General features: G+C 34.4%; 2 protein-coding genes and 1 pseudogene across 2 annotated transcripts in view; 1 reads left to right on the plus strand and 2 right to left on the minus strand.

The window, feature by feature from the left end:
• Positions 1-1,317: 1,317 nt before the first annotated feature.
• On the minus strand, positions 1,318-4,875 carry LOC100783302 (disease resistance-like protein DSC1; annotated as a pseudogene).
• A 650-nt stretch (positions 4,876-5,525) lies between these two features.
• LOC100783840 (ARM REPEAT PROTEIN INTERACTING WITH ABF2-like) lies at positions 5,526-16,231 on the plus strand. The gene is made up of 14 exons (XM_003521993.2): positions 5,526-6,202; positions 7,892-7,952; positions 8,044-8,148; positions 8,874-9,002; positions 9,107-9,169; positions 9,369-9,428; positions 9,533-9,656; positions 9,742-9,857; positions 10,088-10,151; positions 10,260-10,336; positions 10,687-10,751; positions 15,721-15,838; positions 15,934-16,058; positions 16,144-16,231. Exons 1-14 carry the CDS (start codon positions 5,526-5,528, stop codon positions 16,229-16,231), a joined length of 1,872 nt encoding a protein of 623 aa, XP_003522041.2.
• Positions 16,232-16,835: 604 nt separating this feature from the next.
• Positions 16,836-18,371, minus strand: part of LOC113001184 (transcription factor MYB102-like) — an 11,936-nt gene continuing 10,400 nt past the window's right edge. Inside the window, exon 4 of the mRNA XM_041013665.1 lies at positions 16,836-16,845. Coding sequence (XP_040869599.1) covers positions 16,836-16,845 — 10 coding nt within the window. The remainder of the gene's footprint in view (positions 16,846-18,371) is intronic.

Genomic DNA, 18,371 nt, shown 5'->3' on the forward strand with positions numbered 1-18,371 from the left:
TGGTGTTGTCGAGAGGAAAAACCGAACAATTATGGAGATGACAAGGTGCTTACTTCATAACAAAGGGCTACCAAAGGAATTTTGGGCAGAGACTGCACGCACAACAGTTTTTTTGCTGAATAGGTTGCCAACAAAAGCTTTGCAGAAAAAGACTCCATTTGAAGCATGGCACGACTACAAACCAAAGCTAACAAATTTGAAGACATTTGGCTGCCTATGTTTCTCTTACATACCTCAAGTAAAGAGAGACAAGCTTGACAAGAAAGCAGAACCTGCAATTTTTGTAGGTTATAACTCAACTTCAAAGGCCTACAGAATCTACCTACCACAGAGCAACAAAGTAATCGTCAGCAGGGATGTCAAATTTCTAGAGTTAGATAGTTGGGACTGGAAAAATGATAAGAGGTCTGAGTTTCAGGAGGAGAATGAAGATGTTGATGAAGAACCCATCAGAGGAACCAGATCACTTTCAGACATCTACCAAAGGTGTAATGTTGCTGTGATGGAGCCTGAGGGATATGAAGAAGCTACAGCTGATCAGAAATGGATAAATGAAATTAAAGAAGAGCTTACAATGATTGAAAAAAATAAAACATGGGAGCTGGTGGACAGACCTAACCACAAGAAAGCGATTGGTGTCAAGTGGGTTTATAGAACCAAGCTCAATCCGGATGGTTCTGTAAACAAATACAAGGCAAGGCTTGTGGTTAAAGGATATGTTCAAGTGTTTTGTGTTGATTTTTCAGAGACTTTTGCCCCAGTTGCCAGGCTAGAAACCATAAGAATGTTGATGTCTCTTGCTGCACAAAAAAGTTGGATTATACATCAAATGGATGTGAAATCAGCCTTCTTAAATGGATATTTGGAGGAAGAAATTTTCGTTGAGCAACCTGAAGGGTTTTTTGTTCAAGGGCAGGAGGAGAAAGTATATCGATTAAGGAAAGCTTTGTATGGTTTAAAACAGGCACCGCGGTCATGGTATAGCAGAATTGATGCACACTTGGTGAACTTAGGCTTCAAGAAAGGTTTAAGTGAATCTACTTTATATGTGAAGAAGACTGATGGTGAAATACTTGTAGTATCTCTATATGTTGATGATCTATTGGTTTCGGGAAGCAGCGGGGAGCATATTGACAAGTTCAAGGAAGAAATGAAAGATGCTTTTGAAATGACAGACCTTGGAAGAATGATATTCTTTCTCGGTATGCAGGTGTATCAAAAACAGAATGAAATATTTCTTTGCCAGGAAAAATATGCAAATGAAATTCTCAAGAAATTCAACATGGAAGGATGCAAACCAACTGCAACTCCAATGAATCAAAAGGAGAAGTTTTGCAAAGAAGATGGAACTGAAAAAGTGGATGAAAAGCTGTATAGGAGCCTTATAGGTTGCCTAATGTATTTAAGTGTGTCAAGGCCCGACATCTTGCATGCAGTAAGCTTGTTATCAAGATACATGAACTGTGCTAGTAAAATTCATCTTCAGGCAGCTAAAAGAGTTCTTAGATATGTTAAGGGCACAGTTGATTTTGGAATAAGATACCATTATGTTAAAAACTTTAGACTTCATGGTTATTCTGATAATGATTGGGCTGGATGTGCTGATGATATGAGAAGTATTTCAGGTTATCTTTTTAGCTTTGGTTCTGGAATTTTTTCATGGTATTCAAAGAAACAGGAAGTAATAGCTCAATCCACAGCAGAAGCAGAATATGTTGCTGCAACTGCTGCTGTAAATCAAGCTCTCTGGATCAGAAAGCTTATGACTGATTTGCATATGAAACAACAGGATAGTACGCAGATATTTGTGGATAATCAAGCTGTAATTTCAATTTCAAATAATTCAATGTTTCATGGCAAAACAAAACACTTCAAGATAAAGCTCTGTTTTCTCAGGGAGGCACAGAAGGAAGGAGAAGTGAAATTAATTTACTGCACAACAAAAGAACAAAGCGCTAATATCCTAACAAAGGCGCTTCCTAAAGATAGATATGAATTCTTGAGGCAGAGGCTTGGTGTATACTGTTCCAGAGTCAAGGAGGAGTGTTAACTGTTTGACTCTTGAAACAGATTTTTTAAATTGTTGCTAGGATATGCTGTTATGCTGCAGATATGATGTTATGCTATTTTTAAATTTATCTTCTATTTTTTAGGCAACAACCCATAGGAGTTTTATCTATATATTTTAGCATCTCTTTGTAAAAGGTACTCTACTTTCCAGATTAATAAAACAGCCTTTCTTCTGCAGTTACAAAATACACTGAGATCCTTTATCTTTTAACCCTTCGTATCTTTCTAAAAACAACTCTCTGGTATAGTTTGAAGAAAGTCACAATGACGAAGGTCTAGACATCGCACTCTAGTACAGTCTTTTATGGATGAAGGCAAACTCTGAATGGTACTGAAATATATAACTAGGATTTCTAGCTTGCTTTGACGTCCAAAAGATGAGGGCAACGCTTTGAGTCCAAAGCTGCCTCGCATATTTAGTTCTATCATATTCTCTGATGTAACTGAGGGTTCCTTTAGGCCATGACACAATTCAAGGTTCAGATAACGAAGGGAGCTTAAATGGATATGATCACTTGTGAGCCTTGTAAGGTTGAAACAGTAAGTTATTTCCAATTTCTCAAGCTTTTTGAGAGAGAAAATAGAGGAATGAACACTACTCAAACCACAATGACTGAGATTCAGTACTTCAAGATTTGTTGCCTTTGTAAAGTCTGGTAGCTCCTCCATGAATTGGCACCTATAGAGTCTGACTTCTTTTAAATTCACCAGATTCTGTAACAAAACAAAAACAAATGAAGACATCACACATGAGCCCATGAAGATAATTTTGTATTCCTAGTATCAGGAGATAAACTATAACGGAAAAACATGGGGTGTTTGTGTGAAAAGATTGAGATAGAGAGCAAAATAAAAGAAGAGAAATAAAGTGATAAATGTTACAAATGATATTATGAGAACTGAAAAAAAAAGAGAAAGAACAATACAGTGAAAGACGAGAAAGTAAGTGTATAATAAATTCTATGAACAGTGAGAATGGCGTTCTAAATTGTAGAAGTTATAGATAAATTCTATGAACAATACACTTATTTAGTTTACCTGCATTCCATCCCAAAGTTTTTGCACACAGCTATCTGACAGGTCCAATATAACAAGATCCTTTGCTGAAAATTTTTCTGGCAGGGATCTTAGAGGGCATTGCTTCCAACGAAGATATCTAATATTACTTGGCAGATATTCAAGCCCTTCTGGAAGAAAATCCATGTCATCTCGATTATATTTGCCATGAAAATCCAAAAATTGTAGGTTGCTCATCTTGGAAAATATGCGAGGGCCTAACTTCAGCTTCCTAATTTTTGACAAGTCTATGCTTATACTTCTAATGGCGCTTGTTCCCTACCAAAAAACAATAAGAAAAAGAATACTTTAGGCCGTAAATGCAGAATTTTCTGCGAACAAAAAGTCAAAAATTATCTCAAGGATGTCACATATTTATACTCCTACCTTGTTACTGTTCAGTACTTCATAAGTCTCATCAGCATCCGACAATCTGCTTCGACTTCCAAGATCTTCACTAGACTCCTCATGAGCAATCTCTCGACCCATTTCTTGTACAATATTGTGCATAGATACAGTATTATCCTCAGAAATAGTTATAAGAGATTTATCTTTCAGCCTTTCTAACCCAATAGCTACTGAATTATCATTTTCATGATCCCTTAATAAAAGGTTTAGGTAGTCCACTTTTAAATTCAATCCATTGAAGAAACATGCAATATCTAAGAAAATATTTTTCTCTTTGCGATCTAGATCATAATAACTTGGTTTCATTATGTCATGAACTTTTTAGTTTGGCATTTTTTGAAGTTTGTCCAGCTGACTTTTCCATACTTCCTTATCCTTTCCACGAAGAAGTTGACCTAAAACTTTAAGAACTAAGGGAACACCTTTGGCATAATCGACCATCCAATATGAGAGGAGCAAGTAGTCCCAGTACTCCTCTCCAAGAGGACTTTGGTTAAAGGCATTCAGACAAAAGAGTTCACCTGCTTCATCAATACTCAAACTACCAATCTCATATATATCATCAACTTTGTTGTGAAGAATTTGCCTGTCTCTGGCTGTTATAATTATTCTACTACCTGATCCAAGCCAATCAAGAGTTCCAACTAATTTTTCTACTTGATCATAATCATTTACATCATCAAGAACAATAAAAATCTTCATACGACCAATCCTTCTCAAAATATCATTGGGTAACCCATTTGTTGTGTTAATTTTCACATCTTCTGTTAATAGTGTAGAAAGAAGTTTTTCTTTTACACAAATTACGCCATGCCTTTCTAATTCTTCGTTTACCTTTGCCAAAAAACAACAACTTTCATACTCAAAACATTGTTTGTTAAATAATTCTTCTACAATAGTTGTCTTGCCGATACCATGCATACCCCAAATTCCAATAACGCGTACATCTTTTGACTCTTGACGTAACAATGATTCTAAATCTGCAATCGGTTTGTCAATTCCAAGAAGTCCTTTTGAGTTATTAATTGGTTTCTTATTCAACCTCTTCAACACATGATCAATGATATCTTCAAGCAGCTCAGCATCATTCCTATATAACAGAGAATGTGAAAGAAAATGTATGAAAATTAACGGCAATATTACTATTTGCTCTCTTAGTTGGAAGTTTATAGTAAGGGGTTCAACTCTCATGGAATTTCCCTTCCCCTTCCCCTTCCCTTTCCCCTTCCTCCTTAATGGGAATCCCTAATATGTCAAGTACACCAAAGTAGAAAGGATGACTTGAACCATTTAATTATATTACTTGAGTCTTCCTTAACCCCTAAATTCGATGGGCCAACAAAGCATCAGTTATCCGAACTTGTTGAAAATATACTTTTGTAACTGCATAATATTTTATTTTTCATTTTTTAAAATAGGATTTAGTAAATAAGTTGATTTCTTATATTTTAGGAGTAAGTCAGTTTTAATGAATTAGCCTAATCAATAAGTGGTTCCTATCTTTAAGGAGCAAGTTAGTTTTAATATTCTGTTTTGTTAATATCTTGTTATCTAATTAGTTTATCTTTTGCTATATATTGTATCGCTGCCGAGAACAATTTGAATTAGAATAGAATAATTTTATTTCCTTTGCATACGTATTGTCTCTCTTTTCTCCTTTGTTTTTTTATAATTTCCTCCACAAAACCAACAATGGGTATCGAGAACCTTATTCTTACGGGACTTGTACCATGGAAGGTGAAGCAAGTTTTTCCCACATAACTCTTCCAATCTTTGATGGAGAGAATTATGATATATGGGAAGTGAAAATGCAATCCTACATGGAGTCTTTGGATTTGTGGGATGCTGTGGAAGAGGATTATGAAATATATCTGTTGCCTGAAAATCCCACCATGACCCAAATTAAAAATCACAAGGAAAGAAAGATGAAGAATGCAAAGGCGAGGTCATGTTTGTTCACTGGTGTTTCACTAATGATATTCACCAGAATCATGACTCTTAAATCACCTAAAGCAATTTGGGATTATCTGAAAGAGGAATACGCTGGAGATGATAGAATACGAAGCATGCAAGTACTAAATTTAAGGAGGGAATTTGAGCTTCAAAGGATGGAAGAGTCAGAGACAATCAAAGAATACTCAAACAAATTGTTGGGTATTGCCAACAAGATAAAGTTGTTGGGAAGTGATTTTGCTGATTCGAAAATTGTAGAGAAAATTATGGTAACGGTGTCGGAGAGGTATGAAGCATCTATAGCTTCATTGGAGAACACAAATGATCTGTTGAAAATCACATTAGCAGAAGTGCTACATGCCCTGCAAGCCCAAGAGCAGCGAAGGTTGATGAGGCAAGATCGTGTTGTCGAAGGTGCTTTGCCCGCCAAACATCATGAAGTTGATGAAAGCAAAAAGAATTTTTTCAAGAAGAATCAGCCAGCAAGCAGCGAAAATAGTGCAAACAACCAAAACAAAGGTAAGGATAAAAAGAAAAATTATCCACCTTGTCAGCATTGTGGCAAAAAAGGTCATGCACCTTTCAGATGTTGGAGGAGACCAGATGCAAAATGTAACAAGTGCAACCAGATAGGGCATGAAGCGGTGATCTGCCCCAACAAAAATCACCATGATGAGGGAGCTCAGATTGCTAATCAAGACGAGGAGGATCAACTGTTTGTAGCCACATGCTTCTTGAGTAGTGAATCAAGTGAAAGTTGATTGATTGATAGTGGTTGTACGAACCACATGACATATGATAAGACTCTATTCAAGGATTTGAAGCCAACTAACGTCTCAAAGGTCAGAAAATAGATATTGTAGAAAATTTGTAGTCACACCTAACTAGAGAGGTATGTTGAAAGTTTTGCATGGGTAAAAAGCCATAAGAAAAAATGGGACATGTTAAAATCTCATATCGAATGAAGATAATGTCAAGATAAACTATATAAGTGGAGAGTAATCTTCACCTTGCAAGCTGATTTTGTAGGGTTGAATTAACCTCATGAAAAATTCTGTTTCTGTCAAAATCAAAAAAATATTTTTTCAATAGTTAAGTTTACAGCATTTGCGACGTAAAATGAAAAATCATTTTTTAATAGTTCATATCATCTTTTCTTACCGGTTGTACCACTTTTTATTTTTTTTTTGTAAAATTTTATTTTAAAAAATCCTTATGCATGATAAAATATTTAAAATTTACAAATATATTTTTAATAATTTCTAGAATTATTCTGAAACAGATTTATAATATTTTTTAAATTTTAAATATAAAAATATTAATTTTGTAAATCAATTTAAAAAAAATAAGTTTTTATCATTTTTATTTTTTATAAAAGGGTCTTTATTTTTTTATTTATTTATAGTAATTTTAAAAAAATCTTATAAAACATTTTTTTAAAATAAAAAATTCAAAACACTAAAATAATAAATATATAAATATAGACTATTTTGTCTCTTAAGTTTTTAGTTAATAATGAAGTATTATATTTAATAAAAATGGTATTTAATTTTTTTATCAGTCAATTTTACTAAATATTTTACTATTTTTAATGTTCAAAAGGATTATTTGATATGTAAAGAATGACAAATTTTCGATGCATCATTTTAGGGGAAGGAAGTCTACACCAACACAAACATTTCCTAGTAGATGAAAACGAACGTCCTTGAAGCATCGAAGCGTGACACATCGCCTCTATGAAATGTGCCACTGTGTGAAGACGACATGGGAAACCCCCTAACAGCCACCCCAGATCCATCGCACCCTTTTCAACAAAAAATAATGTCCAAATACACAAATATCAAGCTCAACTAACTGAAACAACCTTGCACAACCTAACTAGGATTCTCTCAGACACGTCAGCGTCCAAGTTAACTTTGTATGCTTGTAGGGACTGAAAGAAGAAAATAAATATTTAAAGGACGAAAAATAATATAAATCATATTTGAAAAACTAAAAACATATTTAAATTTATAAAAATATAATAATCAAACATAATTTTTTTGGGGGTTAACAGTCCCAAATTTTAGCCTTTATTTTAAAAAATAATGTTGTAAATAAAATACTTAATTATCAATTTAGTTCTCAAATTATTTTAATTGATTTAATTTGATTTTCAAATTTTTAAAAAATTCAATTTAGTCCTTAATTTTTTTTTAAAATGCATAAATCTAATCTTTTTATCCAATTAAGTTAACATTGTTGGTTTTTAACTCTAAGCAATCCATAGAAGAATGATGTTTATTGAACATTATAGCTGTTTGCTGAAAGTCAGCTACTACTCTCATATTAGTAATTTAGTACTTCTGTCCCTCAAGTAATCTTTGCAAGTTCATAATTTCAATGATTGTTCTGGCTGTTGGAGGAGCAAAGAGCAAGCAGCCCGTTTAATTGGTATATTTGCTGCAACAGATTCAGATTGCAAGGTGGATTAAGCTGTGTTGCAAACTTTTAATATGATAAATCTGTGAGTTATGAAATCCTCTTATTGACTTTTATGGTTTGTTGTTCATGCAGGTTCATATTATCCAAAGAGGGGTTATTCCACAATTAGTTGACATGCTTAAGTTTTCATATCGTCATGGGGAAATGTCGGTTTTTGCACTTGGGAGTTTGGCACCGGTGATTATTACTACTTACTAGCAACAAACAGTTGGCCGTATGCTTATAAGAAATACAAAATTGAAGTTTTGGAATTGATTCTTTTAATTATCATAGCAGTAACTGATCAACTTGATCTAGGATTCTCAAATAATCTCTTGTTTTTTGCCATCCTTATAGATGTGTGCTTATAATGGGACAGTTTGCTTAAAGTTTAAACTTAAGAAAAGTTTTTTTAAAAAAGGTGCCTTTAAAACCTTTTTTTTTTTTTATATATAAGAAATAAGCTTAAACAAACAGGCCTAATATAGCCATACAATCTTGCATATGGTTAATGTTGATTGGGGGGATTCCATGGTAGGCATTGCCTCCTTAAGAATTTTTCTAACACTATTGTCTACCCTAAGTATTTTTTTGCTGTATTTGGGATCGCCTTTCTTAAACCTAACTCATATTGGATGGATTTTTCTTAATTTATATGCAAATGGAAACAAATAGAACTAACATACCCGTCTCACTAAGTGAAGGTATGGGAGAGGGTCATTGTAGAGAGCCTTAGCCTTGCATATGCAGAGAGGTTGTTTCTGGATTCGAACCCATGACCAATCGGTCACCAACGCTCAACTTTATAGTTGTGTTAGGGCTCACTTGTTTTGGTGCAAAAAAATATGCTCTCTTGTTTTGGTAATTATATATATGTTGGTTTTTGCTCTCATCATTTTTCCTTCCTTTTTTGCATATATTAGGAATCACATAATCAAGCTATTATTGCTCATAACGGAGGTATAGAGCCTTTGCTCACTATGCTTGACTCAAACAAGGCTGCACTCCAACATCGAGCTGTTTTATCTCTCTATGGTCTTGCTGATAATGAGGTGAAGTTAATTTCCTTGTTCTTTACTTGGCCAACATTGTATGTTGCCCTTTAGAAATCATTGATGTGCAGTGATGATGTTATATGCTGCCACTGATGTAACAGCTTTCGGATTTTATCGAGGCTGGTGGTTTTCAAAAACTGAAGGATGGACATTTCAAATATCAAGTATGTTCGTTTACTCTTTGTAATTAAAGTAACAGAATTTATTTTTAACATACTTGCATTTCTTCTCGATGATAATTTATAGTTGCGATTAATTTCTTCTTAATGATAATTTAGTTGTTATTAATGGTCACTAACAGAACACCTTTCTCTCACCAATTTATTAAAGTGGGTTTCCTTGTGATTGTGGTTTAACTTGCAGTCTACTAAACAGTGTATAGAAACCACATTAAAAAGATTAGAGGAGAAGATGCAAGGGCAAGTGAGTTTTCTTCATAGATGAGAATAATAATCTATTAAAGCTGTATTTTATAATTTTTTTTTTACATTATTGGATATATGATTTTCATATCTATTCTTTGGCAGGTATTGAAACGTCTAATCCATCTTATGTGCTATGCAGAAAAAGGGCTACAAATACGTGTAGCTATTGCTCTTGCTTATTTATGTTCTCCTCGTGATTGTAAAACCATATTCTTTGACAATAACGGTAATAAATGATTTGTACATTTTTGTAATTTTTCACTCATGGTACTTCAAAAGTATTTTCGATCAATATGCTGCTAAATATTCAGGATTAGAATTGTTGCTGGATATTCTTGAATCTCCAAGCATAAAGCAGAAGGGTGATGCTTCAGCAGCGCTTTGCAAATTGGCTGCCAAAGTGAGTTCTCAATTTCCAAATCCCCAGGTACCTTTACTCTTTATGTGTGGGCTTGTCATGTTTGTTTTTTTTTATTTGTTTCCCTTATTTATTGAACTGCTTGTTCTATGTTATCATTATTTGCGTTATTTAAATTAGTATAATACTTTGTCTTTGAAATTGAATTGCAGATCTTTTGCTGTCCATATATGTAAATGGAAAGCTGAGATTTTTTTTTTGTTCACGGTAATATTGATTGTTGGTTGCATTTGCTGTAGATGTACTTGGGTGAGGAATATGTAAACAATGCCAAACTTTCTGATGTCAGATTCCTGGTTGAAGGTGGAGGATCATCTACTGCTAAAATTTTCTGTTTGCTATTATTTTAGGTTAGTTTGTATGTATTCTGATTTTGATATATGTACTAATTACCTTGTTTTCTTTCTCCAGGTAGAAGTTTTTATGCCCATAGAGATTGTTTACTTTTTTCAGATGTATTTCGGGCAATGTTTGATGGCCATTATAGGGTAAGTGTTGATTAATATTGTAGCGTAACTCTGTTTTCAGGTCATCTTATTTATTGTGACATGGTCTCCCAATTAAAATTGTTCGCCCTTTCTTTCTCAACAATTATTCCATGTATAAAATGTAGTAAATTAGCTGTAAGCCTGTAGCTACCTCTCCTTTGTAAATATTCATATAGAAACTACTGTGATTGCTGGTCCATTCTTCTGGTATCTTTCAACTGATCCGCAGACATTATGGGAAATTTGAACGCTTAACAATCACTTTGCAATTAAAATAGGACTAATGTCTTTGGAATTTAAGCCGTAAATATCCATAATTCCATATAAACGTCTTATGATGTGTGGTGCAGGAGAGGGAACCCAAAAATATAGTGATTCCAAATATTAAATGGGGTGTCTTTGAATTGATGATGAGGTGCATTTTCTGCTATCTTTTTTGTCTGTTTTTTTTAATAATGTTGGGCTGTGACCTAAAATCTATATGGAAGTCTATTCTGTTATATTTTTCTGTTTTGTCCTCTGCCTATATAAGGCAAGGATGCCCTGTATTTTAAAAAGGATAAGCTTTCACTTGTATACTGCAACCAGAATAAAAGGCTCTCTGTTTTTCCCTCCTGTGGATGTAGCCTTTCTCAAGGTGAACCACGTAATTCTGTGTGTGTTCTTTCTTATCTTTTCTTTTCTTTCAATTCTGCTGCAATTGGTGTGTATGACATTTCTGGTCTGCTGTAATTTTTGTTACTGCTCTTGCTTGTTCTTCATCACTTCCATAACAAACTGGTATCAAGAGCTCAAGTTGCGATCAAGGGAATTCAAGATTCTCGTCTGAATACGAAGATCAAGCTGTGGGAGTCTTGTTTCTGGTTCTTTCGCAGCTTCTTTGTGATCAAGAACATTCAAGAAATCATGTCAAACACAATCAGGATTGAGAAATTCAATGGAAAGAACAGCTTCAATCTGTGGCGCATCAAGATGCGTGCTTTGTTGAAGGAACAACGTGTTTGGGCTGTTGTTGCTTCTGCATCTGTAAAGAAAGAAGTGGCTTCTGAATCAAAAGAAAAGGCCTCTATTTCAAAGACTGAAGAACTTGCAGAACAAGAAGAAAAGGCTCACTCACTAATCTTGCTTTCCTTGTCTGATGAAGTTTTATATGAAGTTGCAAATGAAGAAACTGCAAGTGGCTTATGGCTCAAGTTGGAAAAGCTGTATATGACTAAGTCAATCTGCAATAAACTCTTCTTGAAGAGGCGTCTTTTCGGTTTACACATGAAAGAAGGTACATCTCTTAAAGATCATCTTGATGAATTGAATTCTATTTTGATAGAATTAAGAGATATAAATGTTAAGATAGAGGATGAAGATGCTGCCATGATTCTGTTAGCCTCTTTACCACCATCATATGAGAGCTTTGTCAATTCTCTTAGTGTTGGTAAGGAATGTGTCACCATGGAGGAGGTGAAATCCAGCTTATACTCAAGGGAACTTCGATCTAAAGCACCTGGAAATTCTGAAGAATCAAATGGATCTGGTCTTGTTGTCTCTAACTCTAACAAGAACATCAAGAAAAAGGTGTTTAAAGAAAAGAAGAAGACTCATGTCAATCCAAAGGATATCTGTAATTACTGCAAGGAGCCAGGTCATTGGAAGAAAGATTGTCCTAAGAAAAAGGGCAAACCATCTACTGCCGTTGCCAAGGAAGGTTCCACATCTGAAAATGAACTTGTTCTCTCAGTTGCTGATCATCACCAACATTTTGAAAATCAGTGGATATTAGACTCTGGCTGTTCCTTTCATATGTGTCCTAACAAAACCTTGTTTGACACCTATGAAGAGAAATCGGGTGGAAATGTCTTCATGGGAAATGATGTATCATGCAAGACAGTTGGAATTGACACAATAAAAATCAAGATGCATGATGGAATTATCCGAACACTCACTGAAGTTAGGCATGTTCCAGAGCTGAAGAAGAATCTAATCTCCATAGGTATTATGGATGGAAAGGGGTTCAAATGCAACACTGAAAATGGGGTCATGAAAATTCAGAAAGGCTCTACAATGGTGATGAAGGGTATAAAGAGGGGTAATCTCTATATACTTCAAGGTGCAACATGTGTTGAGGATGGTCTAGTAGCTGTTGCATCAAGATCCAATAAGAGCATACCTGACTTAACTCAATTGTGGCACATGAGGCTAGGTCATATGAGTGAAAAAGGTATGATGATACTTCAAAAACAGCAGTTGTTGGAAAATCAGAAACTGGATGAATTGAAATTCTGTGAGCACTGTGTTTTCGGCAAGCAACATAGGATTAAATTTCCTAAAGCAATGCACACCACCAAAGGAACTCTTGATTATATTCATGCTGACTGTTGGGGGCCTGCAAGAGTACCTTCTCTAGGAGGTGGAAGGTATTTTTTGTCCATAATTGATGACTACTCAAGAATGACATGGTTCTACATCATGAGTCAAAAGAGTCAAGCTTTCAAATGCTTCAAAGAATGGAAAGTACTGATTGAAAAACAAACTAAAAGGAAAGTTAAAAGAATCAGAACTGATAATGGCTTGGAGTTTTGCTCAACATAATTTAACAAATTCTGCAGAGATGAAGGGATTGCTAGACAGCTTACTGTTAGGAACACTCCTCAGCAAAATGGAGTTGTTGAAAGAATGAACAGAACACTCCTAGAAAGAACAAGATGTCTATTGTCTAATGCTGGTCTTAACAGAAGTTTTTGGGGAGAAGCTATCAATACAGCTTGTTTTCTTATCAATAGAACACCCTCTAGTGCTATAGGACTTAAAACTCCTATTGAAATCTGGAATGGAAAAACAGCAAACTATTCAAACCTAAGAGTATTTGGCTGCAATGCCTATTATCATGTCAATGAAGGAAAGCTGGTACCTAGATCAAGAAAGGGTCTATTCATGGGTTATGGTGATGGGGTGAAAGGCTATAGGATCTGGTCACCCTCAGAAAAGAAAGTTCTTCTCAGCAGAGATGTAAATTTTGATGAATCACATCTGTTTCATCCCAAGCTTGAGGTTCCAATTGCTGGAACACAGAGCTGCCACTCTTCTCAAGAAAAGGATGAAGAATCTACAGCCAAAGACTCAGAAAAAGGGGGTCATTCCGAAACCTCTCCTGTGGTTTTTCAAGAAGGTGAGCAATTAGAAGATTTCAGTGCAAATGAGTCTCATTTGGCTGCTGAACCTGATCCTCCACAGCTCAATTCTAGAATCAATCAGAGACCAAAAAGGGTCACTAAACCTCCTGAAAGATATGGTTTTGATGACATGGCTGCCTATGCATTACATGCAGCTGAAGAAATAGATTCAAGTGAACCAGCCACTTACCAAGAAGCTATCAATCATCCTGAAGCTGAAAATTGGTTGTTAGCTATGAAAGAGGAAATTGAATCTTTGTATAAGAATCAGACCTGGAAACTTGTTGAACTACTTAAAGGAAGACATGTGGTAGGTTGCAAGTGGATATTCAAGAGGAAACCTGATCTTTCAGAAAAGGAAGGGATAAGATACAAGGCTAGATTAGTTGCCAAGGGATTCAGCCAGAAAGGAGTAGATTTCAATGAAATCTTTTCACCTGTAGTCAGACATACATCCATCAGGGTTCTGCTTGCTATAGTGGCAAACCAAGATCTGGAACTTGAACAACTTGATGTCAAGACTGCTTTTCTCCATGGAAGATTGGAAGAAAATATTCTAATGAAACAACCTGAAGGGTTTGAGGTTCAAGAAAAAGAAAGGTATGTTTGTCAACTGCAGAGGTCCTTGTATGGTTTGAAACAATCTCCAAGGCAATGGTACATGAGGTTTGACAGCTTTATCACCAGCCAAGGATTCAAGAGAAGTCTCTATGATTGTTGTGTTTATCACAACAAGGTGGAGGATGGATCAATGATCTATCTTCTACTCTATGTAGATGACATGCTTATTGCAGCAAAAAGCATGTGTGATATACAAAATCTGAAGATCCTCTTGAGTGGTGAATTTGATATGAAAGATCTAGGGGCTGCGAAGAAAATCTTAGGAATGGAAATCTATAGGGACAGAACTCAGAAAAGGCTATTTTTGTCTCAAAAGGATTACATTCAGAAGATACTTGTGAGGTTTGGAATGACTGACTCTAAACCTATCAGCACTCCCCTTTCAGAAAAAGAGAAGCTGTCTGCTATGATAAAGGTTCAAGCTCAAGCTGATCAAGACTACATGTCAAAGGTTCCATACTCAAGTGTTGTTGGCAGTCTCATGTATGCCATGGTCTGCACCAGACCTGACCTTGCTTATGCTGTTAGCATGGTTAGTAGGTTCTTAAACCAACCTCAGAAGGAACAGTGGAAGGCTGTGAAGAGAATTTTCAGATATCTTAAAGGGACTGCAGATGTAGGTTTGATCTATGGATCTCACCCAGATTGCTGCCTCACTGGCTATTCGGATGCAGATTTTGCTGTTGATCTTGTCAAGAGAAGGTCTCTAACAGGATATGCTTACACCCTTGGTGGCTGCTTGGTGAGTTGGAAGGCAACACTTCAACCTTCTGTTGCCCTTTCAACTACTGAAGCTGAATATATGTCTCTTACTGAAGCTGCAAAGGAAGGAATTTGGCTTAGAGGTCTGATAAATGATCTCAGAATTAATCAAGAATATGTTAACATCTACTGTGACAGCCTTAGTGCTATATGATTGGCCAAGGATCAGGTTCATCATGATAGAACCAAGCATATAGATGTTAGATATCACTTCATTTGGTCAGAAAGAAGAGTCAAAGTTCAAAAAATCAGCACTCTGCACAATCCAGCTGATATGTTCACAAAGCCAGTTCCGAAGAGCAAGTTTGATCATTGCTTAAGCTTGCTCAATGTTGATTGTTGGGGTTAAGTTCATATGTGTTTGGAGGGAGCAGTTTGTGTCCTATATGGATGTTAGTTCAAGGTGGTGAATTGTTGGGCTGTGACCTAAAATCCATATAGAAGTCTATTCTGTTATATTTTTCTGTTTTGTCCTCTGCCTATATAAGGCAAGGATGCCCTGTATTTTAAAAAGGATAAGCTTTCACTTGTATACTGCAACCAGAATAAAAGGCTCTCTATTTTTCCCTCCCGTGGATGTAGCCTTTCTCAAGGTGAACCACGTAATTCTGTGTGTGTTCTTTCTCATCTTTTCTTTTCTTTCAATTAACTTACTCCAAGACGTCTTTTAGAGTTATTTCTCGTTCTCATCATTCATTATCTTAAAGGTGGTCGTAATAATCTTATCTCTTATGATAAGAATGAGAAATAACCCTAAAAGAATTACACTTAGAGTAAGTTGATCTTTCTTATATAATATGTCTTGTTTATGAATTTATTTTTGATTGGCACTTCCATATATATATATATTGGAACAGTAAATGTCAATTTGGATATTGTTGAGGACCTCTGGAGAGCTGCAGATCAGTATCTTCTGGACCACCTTAAGAGTATTTGCGAGTATGATGTTGTTGGGGTAGACAAAAAATTATGTTTTTATTTCTTTTGCTTTTGTAGAAAGCTTCTTAATGACTTAATTTGATCCAATGGCTCACCAACCTCTTCATGTAGGATATTCCTGAGGAAAATGTTACACTAATGTACAAGATGTCGGTGGATTCAGATGCTTCTTCATTAAAACATGCATGTATACTGTTTATGTTGGAGAATTTTTTTAGGCTGAGGTCGAAACAATGGTATGTTACATTTACATTTCTACCTGTGTTGTGTCTATCTCCTTTTGTGGATCATTCCATCATAATTCATGTCCTCCATATGCAGGTATTGTTGCATGGTTCATCGCATTGTACCAGACATTCGTATGTTCTTCTCAATTTCACTTATCAGGTCTTGTCCAACTGACTTGTGAGCAACCCTGGACTTTAACGATAACAAGAGGAAATTTGAAAATGTAAAAAGGTGTAAATGTTCTTGTTCCATGGTGGAGGAATAATCATTTATTTTGTTTTAAGTTATACCACTACACACTATACTTTATCATCTTAAAATGATTTTTTTACGGAAGAGTTATGCTATTTTATTCATAATCATTTGAGCAATACATGATGGAACATTGTTAAACACTTCCAACAAGGATAATTTGGAGCCACCCTTGCTAGAGGGTGAGCAACTCCATTGATAACAAAGATTTACGGATCGACTTAGCAATTCAATGATTGAGAATGAAATTTAAGCAGTAATTGGTTCTAGAGAAAACAAACACTTGCTCTAAAAACCGTCCTTAACTCACAAACATAATAATCTAATAATCTGTCATTAAGGAATCCTTTTAATCACAAAAGTGTTATTGCAAATTTTTGTTAAGATCATTTTCAAAGACCGTCATTGATGTTGCAGATGTGAAAAACCTTTTATCTACTAGATATCTATCATTGCATATAAAAAAATCCTACACATGAAATTTACATATACTAGTATTTATGTTTAGTGGTAAATTTTGATATTTCATTTCTCTAACCTTGTCTAAACGAAATGCAAGATATAACAACGAAAAAACAAAGTTAAATAGTAAAATACTTGGTCAATCAGTTTTTTCCACAGCCAACCAGTCAAGCCACAAGTTTATTTGTGTCTCTCTCAACTCGAGATTTTCACTGAATTAATTATTGCCGATTGTTAACCAAGGCACGGGCTGAAAAGGAAAATTTAACTCAATTAGTTATTAAGAATGCATCAGTTATTATAAATTTTTTGATTTTTTTTTATTTTTAGGATAAAAAACACAACACACTAATAGGTTATTAGTTAAGAAAGTAAAGAAAGAAAATATTTTATTAGAAAGAAGAAAATTACTCTTTTTCATAGGGGCATTTGGTAAAAGAAAGGTTTTTATTTTTTGGAAATCATAGGTTAAGAAACTTAATTTCTCATTTTTTGGTATGCATTAAAAAAAATAACATTCTCAGGAAGGAATGTTTCCCAAGGAATTCTTAAAATCAGTTTTCCATGAAAACTTGTCCATGGGAAATGTGAAAATTTTACTTTTCCGAACTTAATTTTCTTTGTTTAAATATATTTTTCGTTACTACAATTTAATATTTTTTTTTTGTTCTCATCCATGCAAAAAAAATTGAATATATGGAGCTTTGTATAACTTTAACTTATTGAACTTGAACAAACAGGTTAAAAACAAACTGAATACGAATTAAGAAAATGAGCTCACTTTCTTAATAAACCCTAAATTAAATTATAAGTTATTCTTGTCGTGCTGGGTTTGAATTTGACTTAAATCAATTAAATTATTCACTTGCACATCCATATTTTTCTGCCTAGCATACAGTAGCTATAGTTTGAGACACTCACCATAAATTAAACTTTACTAATGCTACCAATTAAATTATTATAGCCAAAATTACATATAACTGAGTTTTTCAATGATATTTTTATTAATAATTTAAAATTAAAAAAAAATATATTATTATTTTTTTATTCAGTTTCAAGTTAGTTATAGTTACTGTAATTTAAAACCTTTTAATTAATATTTTCACTGTAATTTGTTTTTTTTTTATTTCCTATTTTTCTTCTTCTTCTTAATTAAAGACTCTGAAATTACTTAAGAAACTTTCCTAGATAATAGGCAAATATGACCAACTACTTTCCTTTGCCGTTTAAATAAATTTTGTAAAACATAATTCGTGCGCATGGTTATAATTTTGACAATTAATTCTAGCGATGTTATTAATATATTTGCCACCTATTTAATTTTAACCAGCTAGGATAACTTAAAATCATGCATAGACCTCTTGAACAATTTGAATTGAAAGCCAAATTATATATGAAATATATAGCTCATTTTTCTCTTATAATTTTTTTATTATTTTTAATTGAGTTTTCATACGAGACATTCAAAAATTAGAACCCAATCACACTAACTTGTGGAAAACTTAAGACAAGCTTATTATTTCAACATATGTAATAGCGGAACAAGACTATGAATAGCAATCGACCTAGTGCAATGCTATATAGTAATAAATAAATTCATATGGTTG

This window comes from Glycine max (genome assembly GCF_000004515.6).
Source record: "Glycine max cultivar Williams 82 chromosome 3 unlocalized genomic scaffold, Glycine_max_v4.0 Gm03_scaffold_27, whole genome shotgun sequence".
Classification (NCBI taxonomy): domain Eukaryota; kingdom Viridiplantae; phylum Streptophyta; class Magnoliopsida; order Fabales; family Fabaceae; genus Glycine; species Glycine max.

Coding starts and splice junctions, on each gene's coding strand:
- LOC100783840 (XM_003521993.2), top strand. CDS start 5,526: ATGACTCTTAAATCACCTAAAGCAATTTGGGATTATCTGAAAGAGGAA. Junction 6,203..7,891: donor CAAGACGAGGAGGATCAACT/GTTTGTAGCCAC, acceptor TGGCTGTTGGAG/GAGCAAAGAGCAAGCAGCCC. Junction 9,657..9,741: donor CATATTCTTTGACAATAACG/GTAATAAATGAT, acceptor CTAAATATTCAG/GATTAGAATTGTTGCTGGAT.